This window comes from Xiphophorus hellerii, chromosome 5 (assembly GCF_003331165.1).
Source record: "Xiphophorus hellerii strain 12219 chromosome 5, Xiphophorus_hellerii-4.1, whole genome shotgun sequence".
Taxonomy (NCBI): Eukaryota; Metazoa; Chordata; class Actinopteri; order Cyprinodontiformes; family Poeciliidae; genus Xiphophorus; species Xiphophorus hellerii.
The window spans coordinates 13,730,917-13,754,448 of record NC_045676.1 but is presented as its reverse complement, the minus strand read 5'-3'; the positions used below and the strand labels follow the sequence as shown (position 1 = coordinate 13,754,448).

Below are 23,532 nucleotides of genomic sequence, written 5' to 3'. Positions count from 1 at the left end.
GAACATGGTTCTGTCAAGCACCATGGAACGGCGCTGCAAATCCCTGCAGCATGGCCGAGACGCAAGAGAAACCAAACTCCTGTCTCTGCCCGCCTGTGTGTTTGTGCATGTGGTGTTTTTTGTGGGGTGTGGGGCAACTACGTTCTGGATTATGTATGAACATCCTACCTCTGTGATCTCATTTTTGATGATGTTTGGTCTGGACTGTGGTTTCTTACCCTAATAGTCAGATTTTGGCCTGACAGAACAGAAAAGCTCCAAACTCTTTGTTCTGTTGTGGGTGCATGTGTGTCTCTGTCCTTATTTTTATAGACTGAGTATCCTTATTTGTGCAACATGGCTCCATTATTTTAGGTGATATACATGCATTTTCAGCATCTACAGATGCAAGATGTTGCATGTGATCACATTTTTTCTCATTTTTTGACATATTTAGTTTATAGCAAAAGCAGCTCTTTCTGTAACGTTTCAAAATTCTTCCTTTTGAACCACACCCTGAACCTTGGATATGCACAGAGTTCTTTGACGGGAACCATGTCAGGCTTTGCTTCCCACACAGTAATGGTGTTCTTTAACATCTTGGCTGTGATTGTGATCAGGTAATGAGGATTACCGCAGCAAGCTTGGAGGTGACTGCTTCGCCGACCTGGCCTGCCCTGAGAAATGCCGCTGTGAGGGCACGACGGTCGACTGCTCCAACCAGAAACTGACCAAAATCCCCGATCACATTCCTCAGTACACCACCGAGCTGTGAGTCACCCTTTGTTTCTCGACTTCAGTGTGATTAATAAAAAGAAACCTCATGTCAGCCTCCATCCCCTCTTACTTGGCTTTTACTCATTATTTTGGATTCTCCTTTCACCTCATGTGTTTCCAGGCGTCTGAACAACAATGAGTTCACGGTACTCGAGGCAACGGGGATCTTCAAGAAGTTGCCTCAGCTAAGGAAGATGTGAGTCAGAAATTGATGTCATAAAGTCATGTTCCAGTCAAACAGAAAAAAGAACTATAACTATAAAAACATAGTATTTTCTTCCCACTACATTCATGCTGCTTCACCATAATCTCTCATTTCTATTGCCCCCTGCAGTAATCTGAGTAATAATCGTATCAGCGACATTGAGGAGGGGACTTTTGAAGGAGCTTTAGGGGTCAACGAGCTGATTCTGACCTCCAACAGACTGGAGAACATACACCACCGCATGCTGAAGGGACTCGGTGGCCTCCGCACACTGTGAGCAAACACACACACACATACTAATATATTGTCTCAGAGGACAACAACAAACTATGTGGTGTTTTATTGGATTTTTCTTGTGATAGGCCAACAAATACAGCTCAGTTCTGAAGTGGAAGAAAAATCATACATGGTTTGCTCTTAAATTCATCCTCCTTAACTCAAATACCCCAAAATTAAATCCAGTCCCTTTAATTGTATTTCAAAGTTCCCTAATTATTAAATAGCATCCTGCTGTGTGTGATGTAACCTCAGCATTAGTCTAATTGTTCTGTGATGGTTTATTAGGGAACATTAGTGATAATGGAAACCAAGGGACGCAGCAGACAGAACAGGAGAAGCTCAAAGCAGGGTTAGCTTGTAAAACTATATCACTGAGCCCTTTGCAATCATTCATCCAGAAATGGAAAAAGTATGGCATAGCTGCAAACCTACCAAAAAATGACCATTAATCAGAGAAGCAGCCAAGGGACCCATTGTAACTCTTGGAGTAGCTGCATCTAAGGCAGCAGACTAACAGGACTATTACTTGTAAAGTTTAGCAATCTGGACATAATGGATGAGTGGCAGGAAGTAACCCACTTTTAAAAGAAGACCATAAGAAGCACTGTTTGCTGTTTGCAACAAGCAGAAATGTAAAAAAAAAAGTGTGCTGGTCAACTAATTAAGTTAAACTTTTTTGTGTACCAGTAAAACATTATATGTATATGAAAATGTATATTGCACATCACCCTAAGCAAGTCGTCCCTTTAGTAAAACATGGCAGAAGCAGCATCATGGTGTGGGGAAGTTGTGTTGGTCTATCATAGGGGCCTACAACATTTACAGCCTAAAGAGCCACTTTTACTCTCAGTCCAGCCACATAAAACTCGTTTAAGGCCTCAAATGTTACAGTTTTTTGAAAAAAGAGAACTTATAATTGTAGATAAATATCTTCTAATAGGAAATTTGTTGTAATTGTTAACATTAACATTAAATATCTATCATTAAGCATATTACTATCACTTTTAGTGTCATTCTTTGTGAAACTTCAACATAAATATTGTAAGAATAATAAACTGAAAACTTGAGTTTGTTGTTATATCCAAACAATAGCTGCAGATCCTTGATGTATCACATAAAATGTAAATAATGTACATTGAAGTTTGTTGTTTCAGTACGGAAAAAAATATCAGAACATTCATGGGTTGTTTATACTTTCACAATCGAGTCCAACTGATATTCATAAGCTTCCACACACCGATATTCTCTGTCCAAATGTGTAGTCTGTTTTTATTTTGCACTAAATGTATTAATATGACTGTATTTGTGTGAACAGTATGCTGAGAAGCAACAGGATCAGCTGTGTGAGTAACAGCAGCTTCGTGGGGTTGAGTTCTGTCAGACTCCTTTCTCTCTACGACAACCAGATCACCTCCATGAACCCCGGCGCCTTCGACACACTGCACTCTCTCTCCACACTGTGGGTATACATGGCAGCGTGACTCTCTCAGCCTTCTGCTCGGTGGCATCTGTTCATATGGTACTAACTTTTTTTATTTTCCAGGAACCTTTTGGCCAATCCCTTCAACTGTAACTGCCACCTGGCCTGGCTCGGCGATTGGCTGAGAAGGAAACGCATCGTGACTGGGAATCCTCGCTGCCAAAACCCTTATTTCCTGAAGGAGATTCCCATCCAGGATGTGGCTGTTCAGGACTTTGCCTGTGAAGATGGTGAGGTGGAGCCACTTCTTCTTCATTATCGCTGTTTCTGCCATCTCTTTTCTAACGTTCCTCATTGAATACAACAGGAAACAATGAGAACAGCTGCTCTCCTGTTCTGAGGTGTCCAGCTGAGTGTTCCTGTCTGGACACTGTGGTGCGCTGCAGCAACAAAGCCCTCACCACGCTGCCCAAAGGCCTCCCAAAAGAGACCACTGAACTGTGAGTTACAAAAAGTTGCACAATGAAAATAGTAATAGCAGTACAACTATTGGAAAATATCCATCCATCGACTGTCTGTACTCGCTCATAGGGTCACAGAGGGGCTGTTGTCAATCTCTAGGTGTCTGGAAATATGAGAATGTTAAATGTTGAAACCTTTATCAAAAATCTATACTCATTTTAATTTTTATGTAAAATTCATTTGGCCCCAGAAAACAAGGTGCAAGTAAATACATAACAAGTAATAGATTATTTACCACAATCAATCTGAAAGTGAATACAGTGAAAAAGAAAAAAATATAAATAGATTCTTATCCAATATTATATTTTAATGACCATTATCCAATCATTGAACAAACATTATTCATTTGATAATATTAGATAAAAGATTAGACCAAAGTAGCTCCTCGCTTGAGTTTTTTTTTCTTTTTTTTTTCAATTTTTTGTGATCCGTCCTGAATCCTCTAGTAATGTTTTCATAGTTTTCTTCCAAGGGAGCAACTGATTGAAGCTCCACATGAAACGATAAACAGAAAAAACACACTGAATTGCAGAGGAGCAACCGAACATGCAGTCATGATTGCCAGTGTAGCCATGGGGAAATCATGACTTAATACTTTGTAGAAGTTTTTGTTTTCTGCATGACCTTATCAGTCTCTCATTGTGACGAACATTTGGCCCTCCCTTCTTTAGATCATTGCTTCATATCAGTTTATCAGGTTGACTGAAACCTGAGTGAAACCAGACTTTGACTGAGCCATTGCATCACCCTGATTCTTTTCTACCCCCCGTTTTAAAGCTGTGGCTCTTGAGTTTGAGGTCATCGTCAATTGGACTTATAACCTTTATAAGTCCAATTATAAAGGTTATATAATTGGACTTATATAACCAATTATACAGATGTTCTGTTTCTTAAAGAAACAGAACATCTGTTTCTTTAAGAAACAGATGTTCTTAAAGAAACATCTGTTTCTTTAAGATGTTTGCTGATGTCTTTAATTGTTGACATAATACACTTTTGCATGTGCGATGCTAATAAACTACAAGAGCTCCTGCTTTTATAGAGGAGAACACTCTGATAATGGTCAGTTAATCAAAGACACTTGATTTGTAAAACCAGACTTAAACTTTCAGAAAATAGATTCTAAAATGATTTTGTTAGTTTATAAATCTCTGAACGGCTTACCACCAAAATACATTAGAGATCTGCTGCTGCTGTTGTTGTTGTTGTGTCAACCTTCCAGACCTCTCAGGACCAAACATGGAGAAGCAGCATTCAGCTTCCATGCACCACAAATCTGGAACAAACTCAGTGTTTCAGCTGCAAAACAGCTGAAACACTGAGTTCCTTTAAATCAAGGCTTAAAACACAGTTTCCTTTGACTAGTTGTAACTGAAACATTGATCAACATATTTGATGTGTATTGCTTGAGGATTTTGATGATGACATTTGACCGAATATAATGTTTATTTATTGTTTCATAATTGGTGATGGTATGATGCTCAAATCCAACATGGTAATTGCCTTGTTGCTGAAACAAATAAACTCGACTTGAGTTTTAAAACCTGTTCAAGCTGCATGGGAATATATAGGAGACAGCCATGAAACCTCTCTTCCCTTGACTTTAGAGGAGTTTATTTGTGAATCTCAAGTAAATCCACTCATTTACTCCAAAAAAAAGTTTGTAGTAGCTAAAAAAAAAATAGGAACAAAAGTTAGCAGTATTTTTTAATATTTAACACATGACTTTGTGGGAAACATTGCTCTCCAAATATTGACCAATATTTTAATATTACAGCTGTATCTGTAGCCGTACGGTGACAGATGAAAAACCTGACTTATGTTTCATTATGTGTCTGCAATAAAAAAAAAAGGTGTGAGGCTGCAGTGGGAATATTACATTTCAGTGTTTATTATGGCTGTAACTGTAATGACTGTTCACACTGTTGGAAGTAAGGAATTTCCCTTGTGGCTGTCATGTAATTTTATCCTTGTTTGGTTTTTCACTTTCAACCTTCCTTTTTAATTTTCCATATTTATCTTTATCTACTCTAATTTTGTATCAGAATCCCCTCCATGTGTTTTTTCTTCCTTTCTTTGTGTGCACAGATATTTGGACGGAAACCACTTCACTCAGGTTCCAGTGGAGCTCTCCAATTACAAACACTTAACGCTCATGTAAGTTTGACTAACATTAACTCGGCAAACAGAAAGTCATTAATCCACAAAACTATCTATCACAAACATAGATGGGGGACTGTGATTTGGCTGATATTTCCTGCACTTTTAAAGACCAACACTAACAGACTGATGCTGTGTGAGATTTCTGTGCTGAATCTCATTGGTTTGGCCCCAACAAGGGTGTAGCTGTCAGAACAAATGAAAACAAACAGAGATTATCTGCCGTTTACAATCTGTGTGCTGTGTGGATTCCTTTTCGCACGTGTGCCTCTGTGTGTGTGTGTGTGTTTTTTATGCATCTGTTGTTTCCTTTTCAGTGATTTGAGTAACAACCAGATCAGCACGTTGTCCAACCACAGCCTCAGTAACATGTCCGAACTGCTTACACTGTGAGTCTGGCTTCACATCTGTCCCTTTGCGATACGAGTGCAAGTGTGTGCGGATTCAGCATGAAAGTGTGTGTGTGTGCATATTTGTTGTTCTTAAAAGCTTAGAAAATGTTGAGCAGAGATGCAGTAAAATGCACTTCTTGTTAACCTTTGCTTGGATGCAATGGATCAGAGCCTCACATAAAACTGACATAAGTCCATTTATTATAAATCTGCCTGAAGAAGTTGAAAATGCATTTACAACAAAGTAAGATTTATTGTAAAAGTTGTTTTCTCTTTCATTAGGTTGCTGTTGCAGATAGAAAGTTGAAAGTTGGACTGGGCTCCAGTGGGTTAATGTTGTTGGTCTCAGATAGCACAGAACATCTTTAGGGGTCTAGTGGAGTCAATTTATTGATGGATCAGAACCAAAAAGGAAACCAACAAGCTCTTTCTGCATAAACATTGAAAGTCTTGCTGCAATTTAGCATATCCTAAACAGCTTCTTTGTTTACTTTTATGTGTAAAGAATCCTGAGCTACAACCGTCTGCGGTGCATACCAGTGAGGGCGTTCGATGGGCTCAAGTCTTTGCGTTTGCTGTGAGTATCTGCTTTTAACATGCTGTTGAACCAGGCAAGTGGTAAATATTTATTAAAGGCTTTCAACATCTGGGTGTCTACATTTCTGTGACGTTTTTCCTCTCTGAACTTAAATCACTCTCTATCTTAGATCTCTTCATGGTAACGACATATCCCTGATTCCAGAGGGAGCCTTTAAAGACCTGTCTTCACTTTCTCATCTGTAAGTTTCATACACACACACACACACACACACACACGCCCTTATGCAAACTGTTCTGTGAGGTCAAGTTTAGATGTAAAGTAGCTCAGCAACAAATTAATTTATTCCTGTTTTGTTAATATAGAAAAGTCTGATTCCAGTAATAACAAATAAGCACATCACCCTTTAAAACCCAAACAGTAATTTAATTAATGTTACTTATTCAGTGTTCTATGACTGGAAAAAAAACTGATACTGACATTTTTCTCTCAATTGCTGAAGATTAAAAATTTAAGTTCTAGTAAAGTTATACAATCCCTTATTATTATTTTTTAACAGTTTTAGATCTAAGATAAATTACCATCAAATACTTTCCAGTTCTGTCAGCTCATTTTCATGGCTTCTTTTTGAGGATCATAATAGTGGTAGTTGGTTTAAAAAATGACAATAATCTTGAATGAGTAGTGTTTTCAGTTTTAAGGAAACAAATTGCAGTTTTAGAGATTATAACAGAAGGATAATCTGTGTGCAGCTCTTGTGCAACCATCTAACTAATTACACATTAAACGTGATGAATATTGTTCTCAATCTTGCTTGCACTCATGCCACAGGGCTCTGGGTGCCAACCCTTTGTACTGTGACTGCCACTTGCAGTGGCTGTCCGACTGGGTCAAGAGCGGCTACAAGGAGCCCGGCATCGCCCGCTGTGCTGGGCCCGGTGACATGACAGACAAACTGCTCCTCACCACACCTTCCAAGAAGTTCACCTGCACAGGTAAATGCTCATCTTCTCACTACCATGATGCAGGAATAAACTCAAATCTACCACTGTGCACATTTCACATACTGTCGCTTTCCTTGTAGAAAACAAACAAACAGAAACACATGATTAATCTTAAAACAGCCGCTTTGTGTCGTGCCCGGGAACCGACCTGCAACTGACAGGAGGTTTACATGAAACGTGATGTGAATTACAAGCTGCCAAATAAAAGCTGAAGCTCAATAACAAAAAAACTGTAGATCTGAAACTGAACATGTTAGAGATTAACATAAAAATGTCTGTTTTAATATATGTTTTCACAGTTTAATAAGATATATGTATTTGAGTAGCAAGAAGTTGATTGTATCGCTGCATGAAAGGTTTTGTTCAATGTAACAGTATATATTTATGTCAAATAAATATTAGTTTTTCCATAAGACATAAATTTGTTAAAAATAACAACATAGCATATACATGTGCTATGTTGAAATTATCAGATCAATCAATATTAATCAATATCTAGACTGTTGTTGAGTCAGGTTTTATTTAGCATTAATCACTGAAATATCCAGATTTTAGAAACCAAAAATTGTAATATTATCCATCCATCCATTTTCTTCCGCTTATCCAGGGTCGGGTCGCGGGGGTAGCAGCTTCAGAAGTAATATTAGTCAAAGAAAAACTGTGTAACTACCAAAAGCAATTATTAATTGATGATATCATTGTTTAGGTGACAAAAACAAGTTGCTGGCATTTGTTGCCACCAGTGGTAAAATTAGTTTTTAGGTTTGGGAGTTGACTTTTTTTTTTTCACATAGGTTTGTCTGTTCAGTTTGCATTCACAAACATTTTAATCCTAGAATATTTGTTTGAAGTTTAAATGCTTAAAATAGCTTATAAGGTTTATGCTTGATTGTTGGCTAAGTTTATTTATTTATTTATTTTTTACTCAAAAGTGATACTACTGAGTGTTGACCTTTACCTTTCAACCTAAAGATTTCACATTAACTTTGAATACATAACTGAAACCTATTTTTGACCTAATCTGACTGACGCACTGTAGAAGTCCCTGGGCCTTGTGGTTTTCTAGTGCCAGGTAAAGTAGCCAATCCCCAGTACTTTTCCTCCAAACCCTGGTTCCTGAGTTTGAGATTGTCCGAGCCCCATTTTCCTCAATCTTACAACCCGACCCACATTGAACCACTTTGTTTCCCTCTTAACCCTGATGTTGTTCCAACCACTGTAACCTCTAGCTGTTAAATGTTGATATTCTGACATTAGAGTTCGAGATATGTGTCACGTGTTTCAGAAATGGTCCTGCACAGAAAATACCAACTTTTTTTGTTTTACTCTTTATTGCGAAAAGGATTCGCTCACCTCTTCAAATCATTGAATTCAGAATTCTACCAACAAGCAGACATGCAGACTGCTGTAGCAAGCATCCATGAAGGAATGGTTCGCTTGTAGGAGTTCAGGTTGAGATTTTATCAAGAAATCTGCTTCTAGCAGCTAAATCATATATTTTTTTACCATGTTGGGTTTAAAGGCATTTTTCTTTTCGCTTTAATTGATTAACGTATGCTTTATTTGCAAAACTATTCATTAAGCAGCATCTGTTGCACCAAGTTCATTACTGAAATCATAACGACATTAAAAATCCATAGAAGGAAGAATGACAAACCTTCATTTTGTCTGTGCAAGGCCATAAAAATGTGTGTAAATCTCTATATTCCCACCTACTCCACATGCCTAAGTCTGAAATGTTTGTTTGTTGTGTGTGTGTGTGTGTGTTGTTTGTGTGGATTGGTGCCTCACGCAGGCCCAGTGGATTTGAGTATCCAGGCCAAGTGTGACCCCTGTCTGTCCAACCCCTGTAAAAATGACGGCACATGCTCCGGTGATCCTGTGCACTACTACCGCTGCACTTGCCCCTATGGATTTAAGGTACTCACATTTTGGAAGTTATAATGTATCTTACACAGAAGTAGAACCTTTTGTCTTTAATTAAGTAAACAATACATGCACAAATAGTTTTTGGAAGAGAGAAGATAATAAAATTGTATTCTTAACACTTTACATTCAATACCTGTTTACTTGAAGGTCTGATGTTCATTGGAGCCACCAAATGAATCATTGTGCATGTCTGTAGGGACAAAACTGTGAGGAGCCTATTCATGCCTGCATCAGTAATCCCTGCCAGAACAGTGGAACTTGCCATCTGAAGGAAGGAGATGGAAGCCACTTTTGGTGAGATACTTTCAAAATACATTTTTTCACATTTAGTATTTTTTTGCTGGAGCTACTTAATTTTAAAGTTGAGCTGAGTTGGTAGCACTGTTGCCTTGAGGCAAAAAGACCCTGGATTTTAATCCCGACAGGAGCCTATCTGCATGTTCTCTCCATGCTAACATGGGTCTTCCAGTTTTATCACTCCAACCGCCCAAAGGCATTTTGTGTTAGTTTAATTATTCTCTCTAAATTGGCCTTAGGTCTGACTGTGTGTGTGCATGGTTGTGTGTCCCTGTGATTGCCTGGTGACCGATCCAGGTGTACCTGCCTGTCGCCCACTGAGTGCTGGAAACAGGCATCCGCGTGACCCTGTAAGGATTAAGATGGGACATAACATGGAGGATTATGGAGTAACTGCTCATGCAACAAACATGAAATCACCATTAATTCAGTGCTGGCAGTAGTAGAGCATTAGGAGGCTTTATATAAAGATGCATTTTTAAAACATTACAAGTAATGAAAGAAAAATGTAAATCCTTCACCAAATTAATGCAAAGGCATTAACAGGATTACTCTCCTGTAATAAGTCTTGGAGCTAAACCTCTGTAGAAATATTGGAAATCAAAATCTGACACCCATTTTTATCCGGTGGAATTGCAGACAGAACAAATCAAAAATCTGTTTCATCACTTTATTCATATGTCTATTGGTACAGAACTAACTCATCCTCACAGCTGCCTGATAATGCTCTGGTGTCTCACAAAGTGTGGTGTGACATAAAACTTTCCCCTTTCCACAAAACTAAGTGAACCAGTCAGTCAGACCCAGAGCAGGCATTTACCAGGGTAAGTTAGGATCAGAAAAGGTACATGTATTTTTACGAATCGGTACAACATCAGTATAACTTGTAGAACATTACTTTTGTAGTAAAGTTAAAATAACTTTGACGATGTTTCTCATCCCCATGCATGGCACTAAATAATGTTAAAGTTCTCCTTTACTGACGGGTTGTGGGATCCTAAAAGCACAAATTTTTGTCCATATTTTCATATTTCTGTCACAACTTTAGTTTTCTATTTCTTTTTACATTCTTTGATATTAATATGATTGTTTGTTTCTAGTGTGTATGCGTGTGTTTTCGTTTGCCTGTCATGATCTATTCTATTCTATTTATTTGTACTATATGTAACCAAACTCACTGAAACTTAAAATGTCATTCACTACAGTGTGATGGCCAAAATGACAGCAGCTCCAGACAATTTTACACATTATAAAACATTTAATGTCCCTTAAATATAAGCTAAACTAAAACAAGTCCAACGGTGATGTTCAGTAGTATAATCAGTCAGTACATTCAGATGTTCAACTATTTAAAATGCTTAACATTATTGTTAAAATTCATTCAATTTAACAAATTACCTCAAATGTAGCTGATTTTGGAGTGGATTTCATGCATGAGAGGAAGAAAATTTGAATGCTTTCAAATAGAATAGAATAGAATAGAATAGAAATAGACTGTACTGTCTCTTAGTGGGAAAATTCAGGCGTACCAGAAGTAAACTGACAGGCAATTCAAAGCATGTACATTAACACAAAAAGACAAAAACTGCTATAATAGTTTTGTGTCTGAACACAAATGTGGATATTCATTGTATATAAAACACAATTATATCCTCAGTCATTGTCACTCCACTAGTAACAGGAGCGACTAACTCATTCTGTTATTTCTTAGTACCTTTAAAATTCAAGCTCACTAAGGCCCAATGAAGAAATCTGATTATCAAGTGATAAAGTGCCATCAGGAGGCAAGCTAACAAAATAGATATTAACAAAGATAATTAGACAAACCATAAAATCATTTCTCTTTTTGTCTCCTCTTTGTCTCTTCTTCTTGTCAATTCCTCTTAAACATTTCTATCTTTGTTTGATTACTTTTAATAGTAATTTGAATATATTCATTCTGAAGTGCTATCGCTGGCTATAATGAGATATCATCCAACAGAGCATGTAATGCATAAAGAGCTCCTGATTAAGCCCATAATATAGCACTCTGTGTGTGCGGGTGGGGGTGGGCGTGGGCGTGTGTGTGTGTGTGTCTAAACTGAGACGTAGTTACTTAGCTGAGAGACACTACCATTTGTGACACAGATCTCTGGAGTAAATGTTGTATTACATTAAAGCTGGTCGGAATTGATGGGACTGAACACAGATGCATGCCACATTTTCATTTTGTGAAAAATGTTTTCCTTTCATTTCATAGTTAATTTCTACTTTGTGTTTGTCTTTACTATGAAAGGTCAGTAAAATACATCAGATCTTATGGTAATAATGTGATAAAGTGAGTTGTATGAATAATGTACAGGTACACAGCTGTTAGTCACTTTGGACATTCATGGAAAATAATTCAACTGGTATATTATGAATCACAAATGTATTATTATCTGTATGTTGTTGTGTGTGTGTAAGTATCTTTTTACTCATGATTGACTGTACGACTTCATGTGTAACTTCAGGTGTGTGTGTCCGGAGGGCTTCGAAGGCGACACGTGTGAGACCAACATTGATGACTGTGAGGATAACGACTGTGAGAACAACTCCACCTGCGTGGACGGAATCAACAACTACACCTGCATGTGCTCACCAGAATACACAGGTAACACGTTGCTTTCATAGAGCTTCCTCCCTCAATGGATCTCCATTTATTTATTTTTTTAAGTGCATCTAATTAGTTATTGATCTCAAACACAAAAACACTGGAGAAATTTTCAGATTGTGCAACAGTCATAAAACTGATAGATGCTACTTTCTAAATTATAAAAGCTTTTGTTTTTTTAAATAGATTATCTGCTTCATGAAGTAATATAATATTATATACTGCATGTACTGTACCTCTCATGTAAATCCCCCATAGAAGTTAAATATTAAAACCAGCATATCCTGCCAGTTAGAAGTTCCTGCATAACCATCAAGGGCATCAATGTCTTATAATTCTGGGCTTTTATTGATGCATTTCAAAAGTGGAAGGATTTTAAAACATACAGTTTTGAGTTTTTATAAATATACAGTACAGACCAAAAGTTTGGACACACCTTTTAATTCAATGAGTTTCCTTTATTTTCATGACTATTGACATTGTAGATTCACACTGAAGGCATCAAAACTATGAATAACACATGTGGAAATATGCACTAAACAAAAACGTGTAAAACAACTGAAAATACCCCTTATATTCTAGTTTCTTCAAAGTAGCAACCTTTTGCTGTGATTACTGCTTTGCACACACTCTGCATTTTCTTGATGAGCTTCAAGAGGTAGTCACCTGAAATGGTTTTCACTTCATAGGTGCCCTGTCAGGTTAATAAGTGGGATTTCTTGCCTTATAAATAGTCATGAAAATAAAGAAAACCCATTTTAATTAGAAGGTGTGTCCAAACTTTTGGTCTGTACTGTATATAATATGTACTCAACTACAAGAAAAATGTTTCAAGGTGAACACATCATCTAACATTACTGCATGGTGGTGGTAGTATTATGCTGAGGTATTGTTTTGCCAGTGCATGACTAAGTGGATGGGATAATTAAGAAGGAGAACTAAACTGACTTTCTTCATGTTCACTTCAAAACAGCAGCTAAATGATTGAAACTTGTGGAAAAACTCAGATTATGCTATTAGACAGTTCAAGTCATGCTTTTTGCACAGGAACATTCAGACAAATATTTGTGAGGAAATATGTACATGTTTTATCCTACATGTTTTATCTACATGTTTTAGACAAAGTTTACAGCAATCCAAACTTCTTTGCCCAGTTAATGCATTTTAAAATCTGTGAAATTGTATATTCTGCCCACCTCAATAAAGAATATTCTTAAAAGTTCCAAAATATTCTGAAACCTATGTAAATGATGAGGTAATAAAAACCTCTGGTGAGAACTTATGCAACTGTCTTTATTTTATTTCTGGTCTGTTGCAACATGTTCGTCTGCTTTTGCAATGTGCTGATCATCTCTGACTGCTAACCTTTGTGGCGCTGTTCTCTCTCTGTCTTTGGATGTTTGTTTGCTGTCTTCTCTCTCCTGTCTTGCTTTTCTTTTTTTTCATCTGTCATCTTTCTTTGTGGTTGCAGCTGCTACCAATGAGGTGGAGAGAGGTTAGTCTGTTCTTCTCTGTGTCCTTCTTGTCCCTCTCTTCTTCTTTATCTCCTCGATACCATCCCGAACTTCAACCATCCCCTGTGCTTTATGTCCACAACCCACAGAAATGTCACCCACAGCAGAGCAGATTGCTCAATGTGTGCAAAGTTGCCTCTTGGCAGCAGTAAAGCAGTGCATTTTTGTGTTTTGGAGATCCTTTTTTTTTAAGGTGGAACAGTAGAGACGTGTGTCACAATTGGTTGGTTGCTGGTTTTGGTTTGTTCTATCTTTTTTACTTAAGTACCTGAAAGAAAGACAAGTTCCAGAAAAGCTCTGAATTTTTTGTCTTCTAGTCAGACTTACAGGCATAACAGAAATAAACCTGAAAGGATTTCTAAATTTATTTCCTCACTTTGCCCAGCTACAGCCGCAGTCAAGTTTAAAATTTTTAAAACTTGACATACAGAGCATAATTGTGAATTAGGGAAACATTGAATATTCGGTTTTCCAGTTATTTTGAAATAAAAATCTGAAAACCTCCACCCTGGTCTCCAGATTCTGCAACCTGTTTTACATCAGCATTGCTGTTCTTGCAGCTCCAGTCATCTTTCCATCAATGACCAGCTTTCTGTCCTTGATAAAGGAAATCATCCTTACAGTATGATGCTGCCACCACATTTTATGATGGTACTGCTTGTGTTTGTGGTGATTTGCAGTATTATTTTTCTACTAGAAATAGTGTTGGGTTTTTTTCATAGGCCAATTTGTACATTAAATAAATTTTGTTCCCCATGTTTATTGTGTCTCCTACATGCCTTGTTGGCTTTTTCTGGATTTTTTATGACCTTTTGTAACAATGGCTTTTCTATTTTTTAGTCCATAAACGGCAGATATATAAAGTGCACAGTAAACATTTGTTCCGTAGACAAACTCCCCACCTCAAGTTTTAATTTCTGCCTCTCCCTCAAAGTTAATATGGGAAGAGTAATGCTCTTCTTGACCCACCAGTCAACTTAGATTGATGGACATTTCTTTGAGGGTCCACAATATGGATTATATTTTAAGTGATATTAAACTCTAGGCTGTTGTTTTATAACCCTATAACTTCTCCAAAACTTTAGTCCTGACATTCTTTCTGCTTTGCAATGATGTGCCTCTTTGTGTTTGTCTTTCACATAAAGTCTTAATTAAACACAATAAAGTTTGCGGTTGTAACATGATAAAATGTGAAAAACTTCTCAGGGTATTTTTGGGAGATGCTGTACTCTGATTGTCTTCTACAACAAATCAAACTGATGACAACTGAACCGAAGAGCTTTGATTATTACCATGCACGTATCGAGTCCTGGGATTTGAGTGGCTGTTTCTCTGATGGAGACGAGTAGGAAAATATCCAAGTTGTTGATGTAACATCCTGACATTCAGATCAAAGTCTGATCAGGCATCTTCAGAAAAGACTTGTTTCACATTTCCGTACTATCTCAGTGGACCCGAGGGGATCTTGTCAATGCCTCTCCCAAATTAAAGCATGTTCTGGATGAGCCTTGCATATTCAAATGAAAAGAAAACACAGTCGACATTCATGCAGTGTACCTAGTATTTACCTCACAGTAATGTGGTAATTTGTACTTAGAAATACAAATAATATTAACTTTCCAAATATTACTTTTTCTAAATATGCTACAGTATTTTCTGAACACTAAAGAAGCATAAATACACATACGCATGCATAGACTCACAGTTCCCCACAGAGCTGGGTAATTATTCTCTCAGTGGACCCTCTGCTGCCAGGAGTATTGGATTATTCCCCGGTGCCTCATCAGGGATTCTCTTGACTTCTAATGATCAGGACACACTCTGGAATATCATCTGTAATATGACATTTTGCACAATGAGATCATTTATCAGACCACTGTGTTGGTCCTGGCCACTAGAGAGCCATCCATCATTAAAGCGAACACCCATACGACACACAAACACACCCCCACACGCACACACACAAGACATGCCTTGCTGTATGCAACGCTGATGCAGAGAATGTAGTAAACACAGTAGTTCGACTTGTAAAATAAGGATGTCTGTCATGTTATAGTTTGATTTTACTCTGGAAAATGAAGGTTGCTGATGTCATTTGTGTATGTGTGTGTTTCTAGGGGAGTTGTGTGAGGAGAAACTGAACTTCTGCACCCCAGAGCTTAACCCGTGTCAGCACGACTCAAAGTGCATTTTGACCCCTCGGGGATACAAGTGAGTGGATCGTGCAGCCATTCATGCACATACGCAGAGTTGGTGTTCTGTTCTGCAGCTTTTGAATTGCACAGACATAAAGGGACTGGATGATGCTTTTATGCAGGAATCTAAAATATAGTTTGAACATTGTTTGTTGTATAGGCTGTGAAATAATTTAACAGAAATCTTCTCACGTTTTAGGTGTGAGTGCACTCCAGGGTATGTAGGTGAGCAGTGTGAGCTGGACTATAACGACTGTGAAGAGAACAAGTGTCAGAACGGAGGTCACTGCATTGATGCCGTGAACGGATACACCTGCATCTGTCCAGAGGGATATAGGTAAAGAATACATCTCAACAAGGACTAACAATGCAAATTATCTTCACTGCCATTAACCGTATTGTACTCTGTAGCTATGTTCACACTGCAAGCCTTAATGCTCAAATCTGAGTTTTCGTGTAAATCTGATTTTTTTTATATTTCTTTGTTTTCTTTTACAAGGTCGTTCACATTTCTGTGGTCTCACTTGAAAAGATCAGATGCATTTCTGATTTATAGCCGCATATCCAAGTGTCCTGGGTGGTATTTGTAAAAATCTGATCCGTGTTGTTCAGACTGTCATGAAAAGATCAGATACAGGCTGAATAAAAATCTGGCTTGGGTCACTTCAGACTGCAGTGTGAATGTAGCTTATGATGCATATTAGTTTTTGTCAACTCTTTACTGGGATGTTTCTAAAGTTTTTCTCAACAGTGTATTGATTTTTGTTCTGTTTTGTCTTGTTGTTTTTTACCTGCTAAATCTAAATCGCTTTCTTTATTGGTACTCTGGGCATGTTCTTTCTTTTGTTTTCACCTATATCCAATCCCACTTTTTAAAAAATAATAAGAATAATAAAGGATCCAATATTCACTACCCTTGTAAGCAGATACAGGCCTGTGATCACCTTGCTTGGTGAGTCAGGAGTGTAACAGAGGACCAGGATAAGTTCTTTTTTGTGTTTTGCGAAAAGAAGCTACTTTTTACACAAAAGCTGAGAGCATTTTCAAGCCGTGGTCCTATGTGTAATGTATGTGTCAACATGCATGTTGCAGTGGGCTGTTCTGCGAGTTCACTCCCCCAATGGTCCTCCCTCGAACCAGTCCCTGTGACAACCACGACTGCCTAAACGGAGCTCAGTGCGTTGTTGTGGGAACAGACCCACGCTGCCAGTGTCTCCATGGATACGAGGGCGAGCAATGTGAAACGCTCGTGAGTGTGAACTTTGTCAACCGGGAGTCCTACCTGCAGCTTCCCTCCAATCTCCTCTCACCACAAACCAACATCAGCTTGCAGGTAGACTCCACTCTTCATTTTATTATTATTTTTTGTTTCATTTACGGATCTTTGCTGTTGCTCCAAATATCTATGGACATTTTTTATCAGGGAGAAAGATGCGTCTAACATGTATTAAAAGATACTGAATGGAAAATGAACCAAATTATTAGTTTAACCCAAAAACAATTTCTGAACATTGCCTGTGTTTAAACAGCCTTGTATAAGTATAAATACTCCTTAACATGTTTAGATTTTGTCACCTTACAACTGCAAACTTTCAAATATTTGATAATACAACACAGTTTGTGTTTGTGAAGTATAAAAAGATTACATAGATTTCAAGTTTTTGACAGAAAATTCTCAAGTGTGGTGCACATTTACCAACAAAATTAAATGCAGCTTATTTCTTTACTGTAGGGACAAAGTTATAGACACATTTTAACAAGGGTGAGGTTATGAGACAGTATCCCAAGCTTGGAACATTTAGCAGAACACAGTTTAGCCAATGGAGAGGGTTTGGCATAGCTGCAAAACTTCCAAAAAGTGATTAGCAAACTGGGTGACAAGAGCTTTAATTGGGATAAAATACTTTTGAGTGGTAAAAAGTATTACCACTCAAACGTAACTGCAAGGCACTTACTTCAATTACATACTAACTATGAAAAAGCTGCAGAGATCCAAATCAGTAGATAAGTTGCTTTGGTCTTTATGCTAAGCTAACACTGAACATCCTCCTGAACACACACACACACAATGAGAAATGGCGGCGTTAGCATCATGCTATGTGGATTGTTTTCTTCAGCAGCAGTTGGAAATTTGGTTAAAGATGACAGATAGAAACATTCAATAAAATAAACCCAAATTTGTAGTTGTGACTTGACTTAGCATGGAAAACTTCAAGAAGTGTGAATATCTTTGCAATGTGCTGTAATTAATAATAATTTCGGAAATAATATAAACACAGGCTTTATGTTTCACTGCTGCAAGAAATGTCATTGACAGCTACATCCACCTGTGCTTACAGATTGCTACTGATGAGGACAGCGGCGTCTTGTTGTACAAGGGTGACAATGATCACATCGCAATGGAGCTGTACAGGGGGCGTCTCAGGGTCAGCTACGACACTGGATCCTACCCGCCTTCTGCAATATACAGGTTTTTGCTCAAGAACATGTCTAACATCCAGAGACTGTAATATGAGAGATGTTGCCTCAATTTCTCTCTCTCTCTTTCTCAGCGTGGAGACGGTGAATGATGGTAGTTTCCATTCTGTGGAGTTAGTAGCAGCTGACCAGACGTTGTCACTGTCCATTGATGGCGGACCACCCAAATCCATTAGCTCCATCAGCAAACAGTCCACGCTCAACCTAGATTCCCCACTTTACCTGGGAGGTAGGAACTCACACTGTCTGTGTCTGTGGATGTGTCAGGAAGAGTAACTGATCTACTAACAACTTACCGCATGAATAACATCACAAGATAAATAACAAAATAACTGCTGATAAAAACAAGACAGTTTATCAAAACCAAGATACAGTTGATTTTAAAATTAAAAACAACAAAAGATGTCTCTAAACTAAAAGTCTGGTTGAATTATCAATGGGCCACTGAGAGGCTTCGCTCTCCTAAACAAAGGACTAACCCCCAACCAAAGACCTTCATATTATTTTATTTACATCCACTGTTTTGGTATTGTGCTTATTTTCCAGATGCACTGGAGATGTTTAGATTATCCCCAGCTCTGTGATCTGGATTGTCCCATATTTATAACATTGGGTCACACATGGCTCGAAACTTGGATGTCTGATATTGTTTTTGTATCTAGTGCCCCTTAATTTAACTCTTATTTAGCAAAAATTGCTTTCCATTTAATGCAGATTGTAGTCAGATTTTAGATCCACCTGTGGCGATTCTCTGTACAGGAATGCCAGAGCAGGCATCAGCTTCTGGCGGCCTTTCTGCACTGCAGCTCAGCTCCGGAGGCCGTAACGGCACCAGCTTCCACGGATGCCTTCGTAACCTCTACATCAACGGAAAGCTCCAGAACTTGGGAGCCGGGCATGACCAAAGCTCTCCAGGTCCAGGAACTATGCGGAGCTACAGACAGTGGCTGGGAAACGGGGTGGAACCAGGCTGCCAGCCGTGCCAGAGAGGTGCCTGCGTCCAAGGCGACTGCCACCCAACGGGTCACCAAGGTTTCACCTGTACCTGCCATCCTGGGTGGACAGGGGCTCTTTGTGACCAGCAAGTTAGCAATCCCTGTGATGGAAACAAGTGAGTGCGATTCAGGTTTTGCAGCATATTGAAAATAAACTAGCAAAGTCTTTTCCATTCTCAATTTTATTCCCTGTACTGTCTCCCTCCTCCAACATACAGGTGTATTCATGGTACCTGCCTTCCAATCAACTCCTACTCCTACTCCTGCGTTTGTCAGCCTGGTTTCGCTGGTGTTCTCTGTGATGTACAGGACCTGGATACAGCTAACCCCTGCAGCCTGTCTCGCTGCAAACACGGCAAATGTCGAGTGTCAGGCCTGGGTAAAGCATACTGCGAGTGTAACAGCGGATACACAGGGGAGGCATGTGACAGAGGTCAGTAAAGTGACGTTAATAATAATCATCATAAAACATATAAATATGTATGTGATTGTCCAATAACACCCTAATGAACCCTTTTTATTTCTTTTAACTAAGCTTCTTCTAATCCAATCTCACCCAAATGTCTTAAATTGTCTCTAACATTGTTTTTCTTGCTTCTGTACTAACTCTGCTAACATTTCCACTTCTTAAACTTAGCATCTTCTGAGCTTCCTCTTAATCCCACACGGGGGGCTACTCAGGTGAGATGACGTATAATTATATTGTCATCTTGAATTAGTTTGTTCTAGATTCACAGAGTATATAAAATAGAATATTTAGTTTAGTCTTGTCAAAAACTAAAGATTAAACGTAATGTTTAAAGAACATTCATGACATTTATAGTGTATAAAGATTCTAAAGCATCGCTTATAAACCTCTTTTTTTTGTTACAATTTCTCATTTCTTTGCATCAAACCTTTTTCACAATAAACACAATATTGTCAAAAACATTTACTTACTCCTTCAAATCCTTGAGTTCAAGCGTTTTCGTTGTATAAAATCAAGTATGTACGATGACTGATTCCTCAACCATTTGTGAAAGAATGGATAGCTTTATGGAGCTTTGTAAATTTCAGGATTGTAATGAATGGATGGCACCAGTGCAAATCGCATAATTTTGTTACTACCAATCATTCAGTGTTTGCATCATTCACACCGTTTAACAAATGTCATCGTTAATTCACAAACACATTCTGTTATTTACAACAATTACTAAACGGGTGAAAATGGAGCAGGAAGAAGAGAAAATCTTGTATCAACCTGCCCTTTTCTCAGTCGTTGCAGAATAATTTTTTCTGGCCGTCTTTTACTTTTTTTAAGACTAAATGATTTGTTTTCTTGTAATGTGTTATGAACTTATTTACAGTAGAGCATTTTCTCAACTCCCCATCCAAACTGTTCCTTAGTTTTACTCCATGCACTGAAATACACATTTGTTTTAAAGTAGTACACACTGTTTTACTTTTGAAAATGAAATTATACTTCCTTTTTGGTATTTATATCACTTCATTTTAAGACAAAGAACTTTTGGAAATTAATTGACAACAATATATTTCTAGCTTTAAACATAACTAATAGCATTTTCAAATTAGCCAAGTCCCTTAGTTTTGAGATATTTGACTGAATAGACAATTTATTAATATGTTCTCTAGAATTCACTGAATATAAAATTCTCATGGCTTTCTTTTGTGTCACCTACAGAATAGTGTTGGTTTAACTCTATTCCTGCAAGAAAACAATAGATAAGTAAGCATCCTTAAAAAACTCTGGGTACTTACTGACGTATTTTGTTGCAGAGGTGGCCTGCCGAGGGGAACGGGTCAGAGATGTCTACCAGAGACAGCAAGGCTACGCGGCGTGCCAAACCCAGGAGAAGGTCTCCCGTCTAGAGTGTCGAGGCAGCTGCCCGGGGGGAGCAGAGGGACAGGGCACCTGCTGCACCCCCCTCCGTAGCAAACGCAGGAAATACACCTTCCAGTGCACTGATGGGTCTTCTTTTGTCCAAGAAGTGGAAAAGGTTGTCAAGTGCGGCTGTACAAAGTGTTCTTCGTAAAACAAAAGAGAAGTTGTTTTTTTGTTTTTTTTTGACAGAGCTCCTGCCATCCTTACCTGATCGCTCATCTGTTCGTGTTCCCTGTGAGGAAACTCTCCACACCCCAGGAGTATTATTCCAATACTCCTGGAATAATACTCCAGGAGTATTATTCCCCAGCACCCTGATTTTTTTTTAAAAGCCCCCAAAAAAGTAAAAGAAAAAAAAAGAAAAACACAAGAAAAACAAATAAAAAAAATAGCTACCTTTCCTGTCAGTGCTGGACTGATGACCGATGCTTCCTCTGGGGGAATTTTGAATTGTATTGTAAAATACAAAAGCAGACTTATTTTTATTATGAAGTGGGGAAAAAGACAAAAAAAGAAAGACTTTGTTCTTCATCTACTTCTTTTTGTTGGTCGTGATAGCTCCAGTGGTGCCACAATGTTTTTATTCCCTGGAGAACCGGCGGCTCACCACTTTACAGTAGACGTCCTGCGTCCCGTCTCTGAGTTGTGCATCTTTTGGAGTAACTGTAAATGGTAGTACTACAAACTCACCACTAGGAGGAGCTGCCTTAAAGCATGGCACGGAGTGGGCAGCGATTACCCCCCACATACACACAAACGCAACTCAGAAACCACCACAGGCTCCATCAGCAGACCTGCTGAATCCTCTGTGACTGTGTGCATGATCGTACACACAGCTGCTTTCAATCTCCTGGCTCTTTTTGCGGCTACTGAACAGCACACCACACACCACACACACACAGACACACGCATGCACCTGCAGAAAAAAACTGGTTAACTACACAGCTCTCTGTTTGTGTACCCCCACCCCTGCGTCATGAATGACAAGTATTTATTGTATCATAAATACCTGTACTTATTCACTAGATCCCCATGTATCAGCCTGAGTCTTTTAATATATATTAATTTATATTTGTCCTTATTTTTGTATTAAAAAGACATACTCTGTCAAGATAGCTGACTAACAAAAATGGTGTCCTTTATTTTTGGTGTAAGAAAAGTTTTGTTTTGTTTTTGATCACTGAAACTTTTGTGCTTGCCAGAGACCTTAGTTACATTTTAATCTGCAAATGTGACGTGAAGACATTGTATATTTTTGTCGCGTTTCCTGAGAGTTTGTACTGTGCCATTACCAGAAGGTTCTTTATATTAGAGTATAAATGTATAGATTTCCCTACCTATGTACTCCACACAGACTTTGTGAGTAGCATTGACCCTAGCGGATGCATAGAGAACTCTTTTTACCTTTTTAACAAATTTAAAACATACTGTGACTTTTTTCTAAATGAAACTACTTTGTTAGCCCCTTTGGTCTCAGATGTTAACATGTTGCTGCTAAGTTTTTTGTACCGTAGACTTGGATCCTGATCTGTATGTTATATAGAGCTTCCTGCTCCTTCCTGTTTGGGGCTGCCTTGTGTAACAGATGAATATGACCCCTCACTCCTCCATCAACTCCTCTCCACATGTGCATTGTGCTTTTTATTCTCCCTCTCTCTTCATCCCTAGACTAATGTCAGTTTCCTGACTGATGTTTGTTTATTAAACACAATATTTACCTCACATTTCTCATCTTTTCCCTTCTCGTTGTCAAGCTCTGTGTGAGAGATCATCCCTGCAACTCATCGAAGACAATTATTACAAATTGGAACCCTGGTAGGATTTGTTATGTTTGGTTTTATTCTCACTGTACTTCTTTTTCATCACCTGTTAAATATTTTCTTTTGTAACATTAAAACATTTTACCCTGTTTGCCTGTTCTTAATCCCTTACAAGAGTATTGAAAAACTCTGACTCAACATTTTATAAAATTACAGCCACAACCATATTAAATTATGTTTAATATATTTTATTATTATATGTGATGGATAAACACAAGTAGTGCATAGCTTGTGTTTACTTTCCAAATCATTTGGAAAGTCTTTTTGGTTTTGTCTCTCAAGTTGTGTCCATTATTCTGTGCAAATTAGCTCAATGTACATCGGACTGGAAGCACAGCATTTTTCTGAATTTGTTAAAGTTCCTCAATTGAAATGAGATATTTGACATTTTAATACTTGAATATACTTTGACTCTCACACCATAATAATGCCACTAAGATATGTACAAGAGTTTGCATGTTCAGGATGATGGGAAGTAAGTTTTCCACCTCAGGTAGAGTTTTTGAATTACATT

General features: G+C 38.2%; 1 protein-coding gene across 6 annotated transcripts in view; it reads left to right on the top strand.

Moving 5' to 3' along the window:
• Positions 1-23,109, top strand: part of slit2 (slit homolog 2 (Drosophila)) — a 105,827-nt gene extending 82,718 nt beyond the window's left edge. For 2 of the 6 annotated variants that reach the window (XM_032562928.1, XM_032562927.1), the window contains 23 exons: positions 600-750; positions 878-952; positions 1,091-1,234; positions 2,556-2,699; positions 2,784-2,950; positions 3,028-3,160; positions 5,271-5,339; positions 5,660-5,731; positions 6,240-6,311; positions 6,442-6,513; positions 7,104-7,267; positions 9,072-9,196; positions 9,402-9,499; positions 11,995-12,134; positions 13,606-13,629; positions 15,766-15,859; positions 16,043-16,180; positions 16,936-17,176; positions 18,183-18,313; positions 18,396-18,550; positions 19,081-19,432; positions 19,535-19,749; positions 21,093-23,109. In XM_032562928.1, coding sequence (XP_032418819.1) covers positions 600-750; positions 878-952; positions 1,091-1,234; positions 2,556-2,699; positions 2,784-2,950; positions 3,028-3,160; positions 5,271-5,339; positions 5,660-5,731; positions 6,240-6,311; positions 6,442-6,513; positions 7,104-7,267; positions 9,072-9,196; positions 9,402-9,499; positions 11,995-12,134; positions 13,606-13,629; positions 15,766-15,859; positions 16,043-16,180; positions 16,936-17,176; positions 18,183-18,313; positions 18,396-18,550; positions 19,081-19,432; positions 19,535-19,749; positions 21,093-21,349 — 3,233 coding nt within the window. In that variant the 3' untranslated portion in view covers positions 21,350-23,109. Of the gene's footprint in view, positions 1-599; positions 751-877; positions 953-1,090; positions 1,235-2,555; positions 2,700-2,783; positions 2,951-3,027; positions 3,161-5,270; positions 5,340-5,659; positions 5,732-6,239; positions 6,312-6,441; positions 6,514-7,103; positions 7,268-9,071; positions 9,197-9,401; positions 9,500-11,994; positions 12,135-13,605; positions 13,630-15,765; positions 15,860-16,042; positions 16,181-16,935; positions 17,177-18,182; positions 18,314-18,395; positions 18,551-19,080; positions 19,433-19,534; positions 19,750-19,953; positions 19,998-21,092 lie in introns of all 6 variants that reach the window. The other 4 variants (XM_032562930.1, XM_032562929.1, XM_032562932.1 and 1 more) reach the window with 3 other exon arrangements.
• The last annotated feature ends 423 nt before the right edge of the window (positions 23,110-23,532 follow it).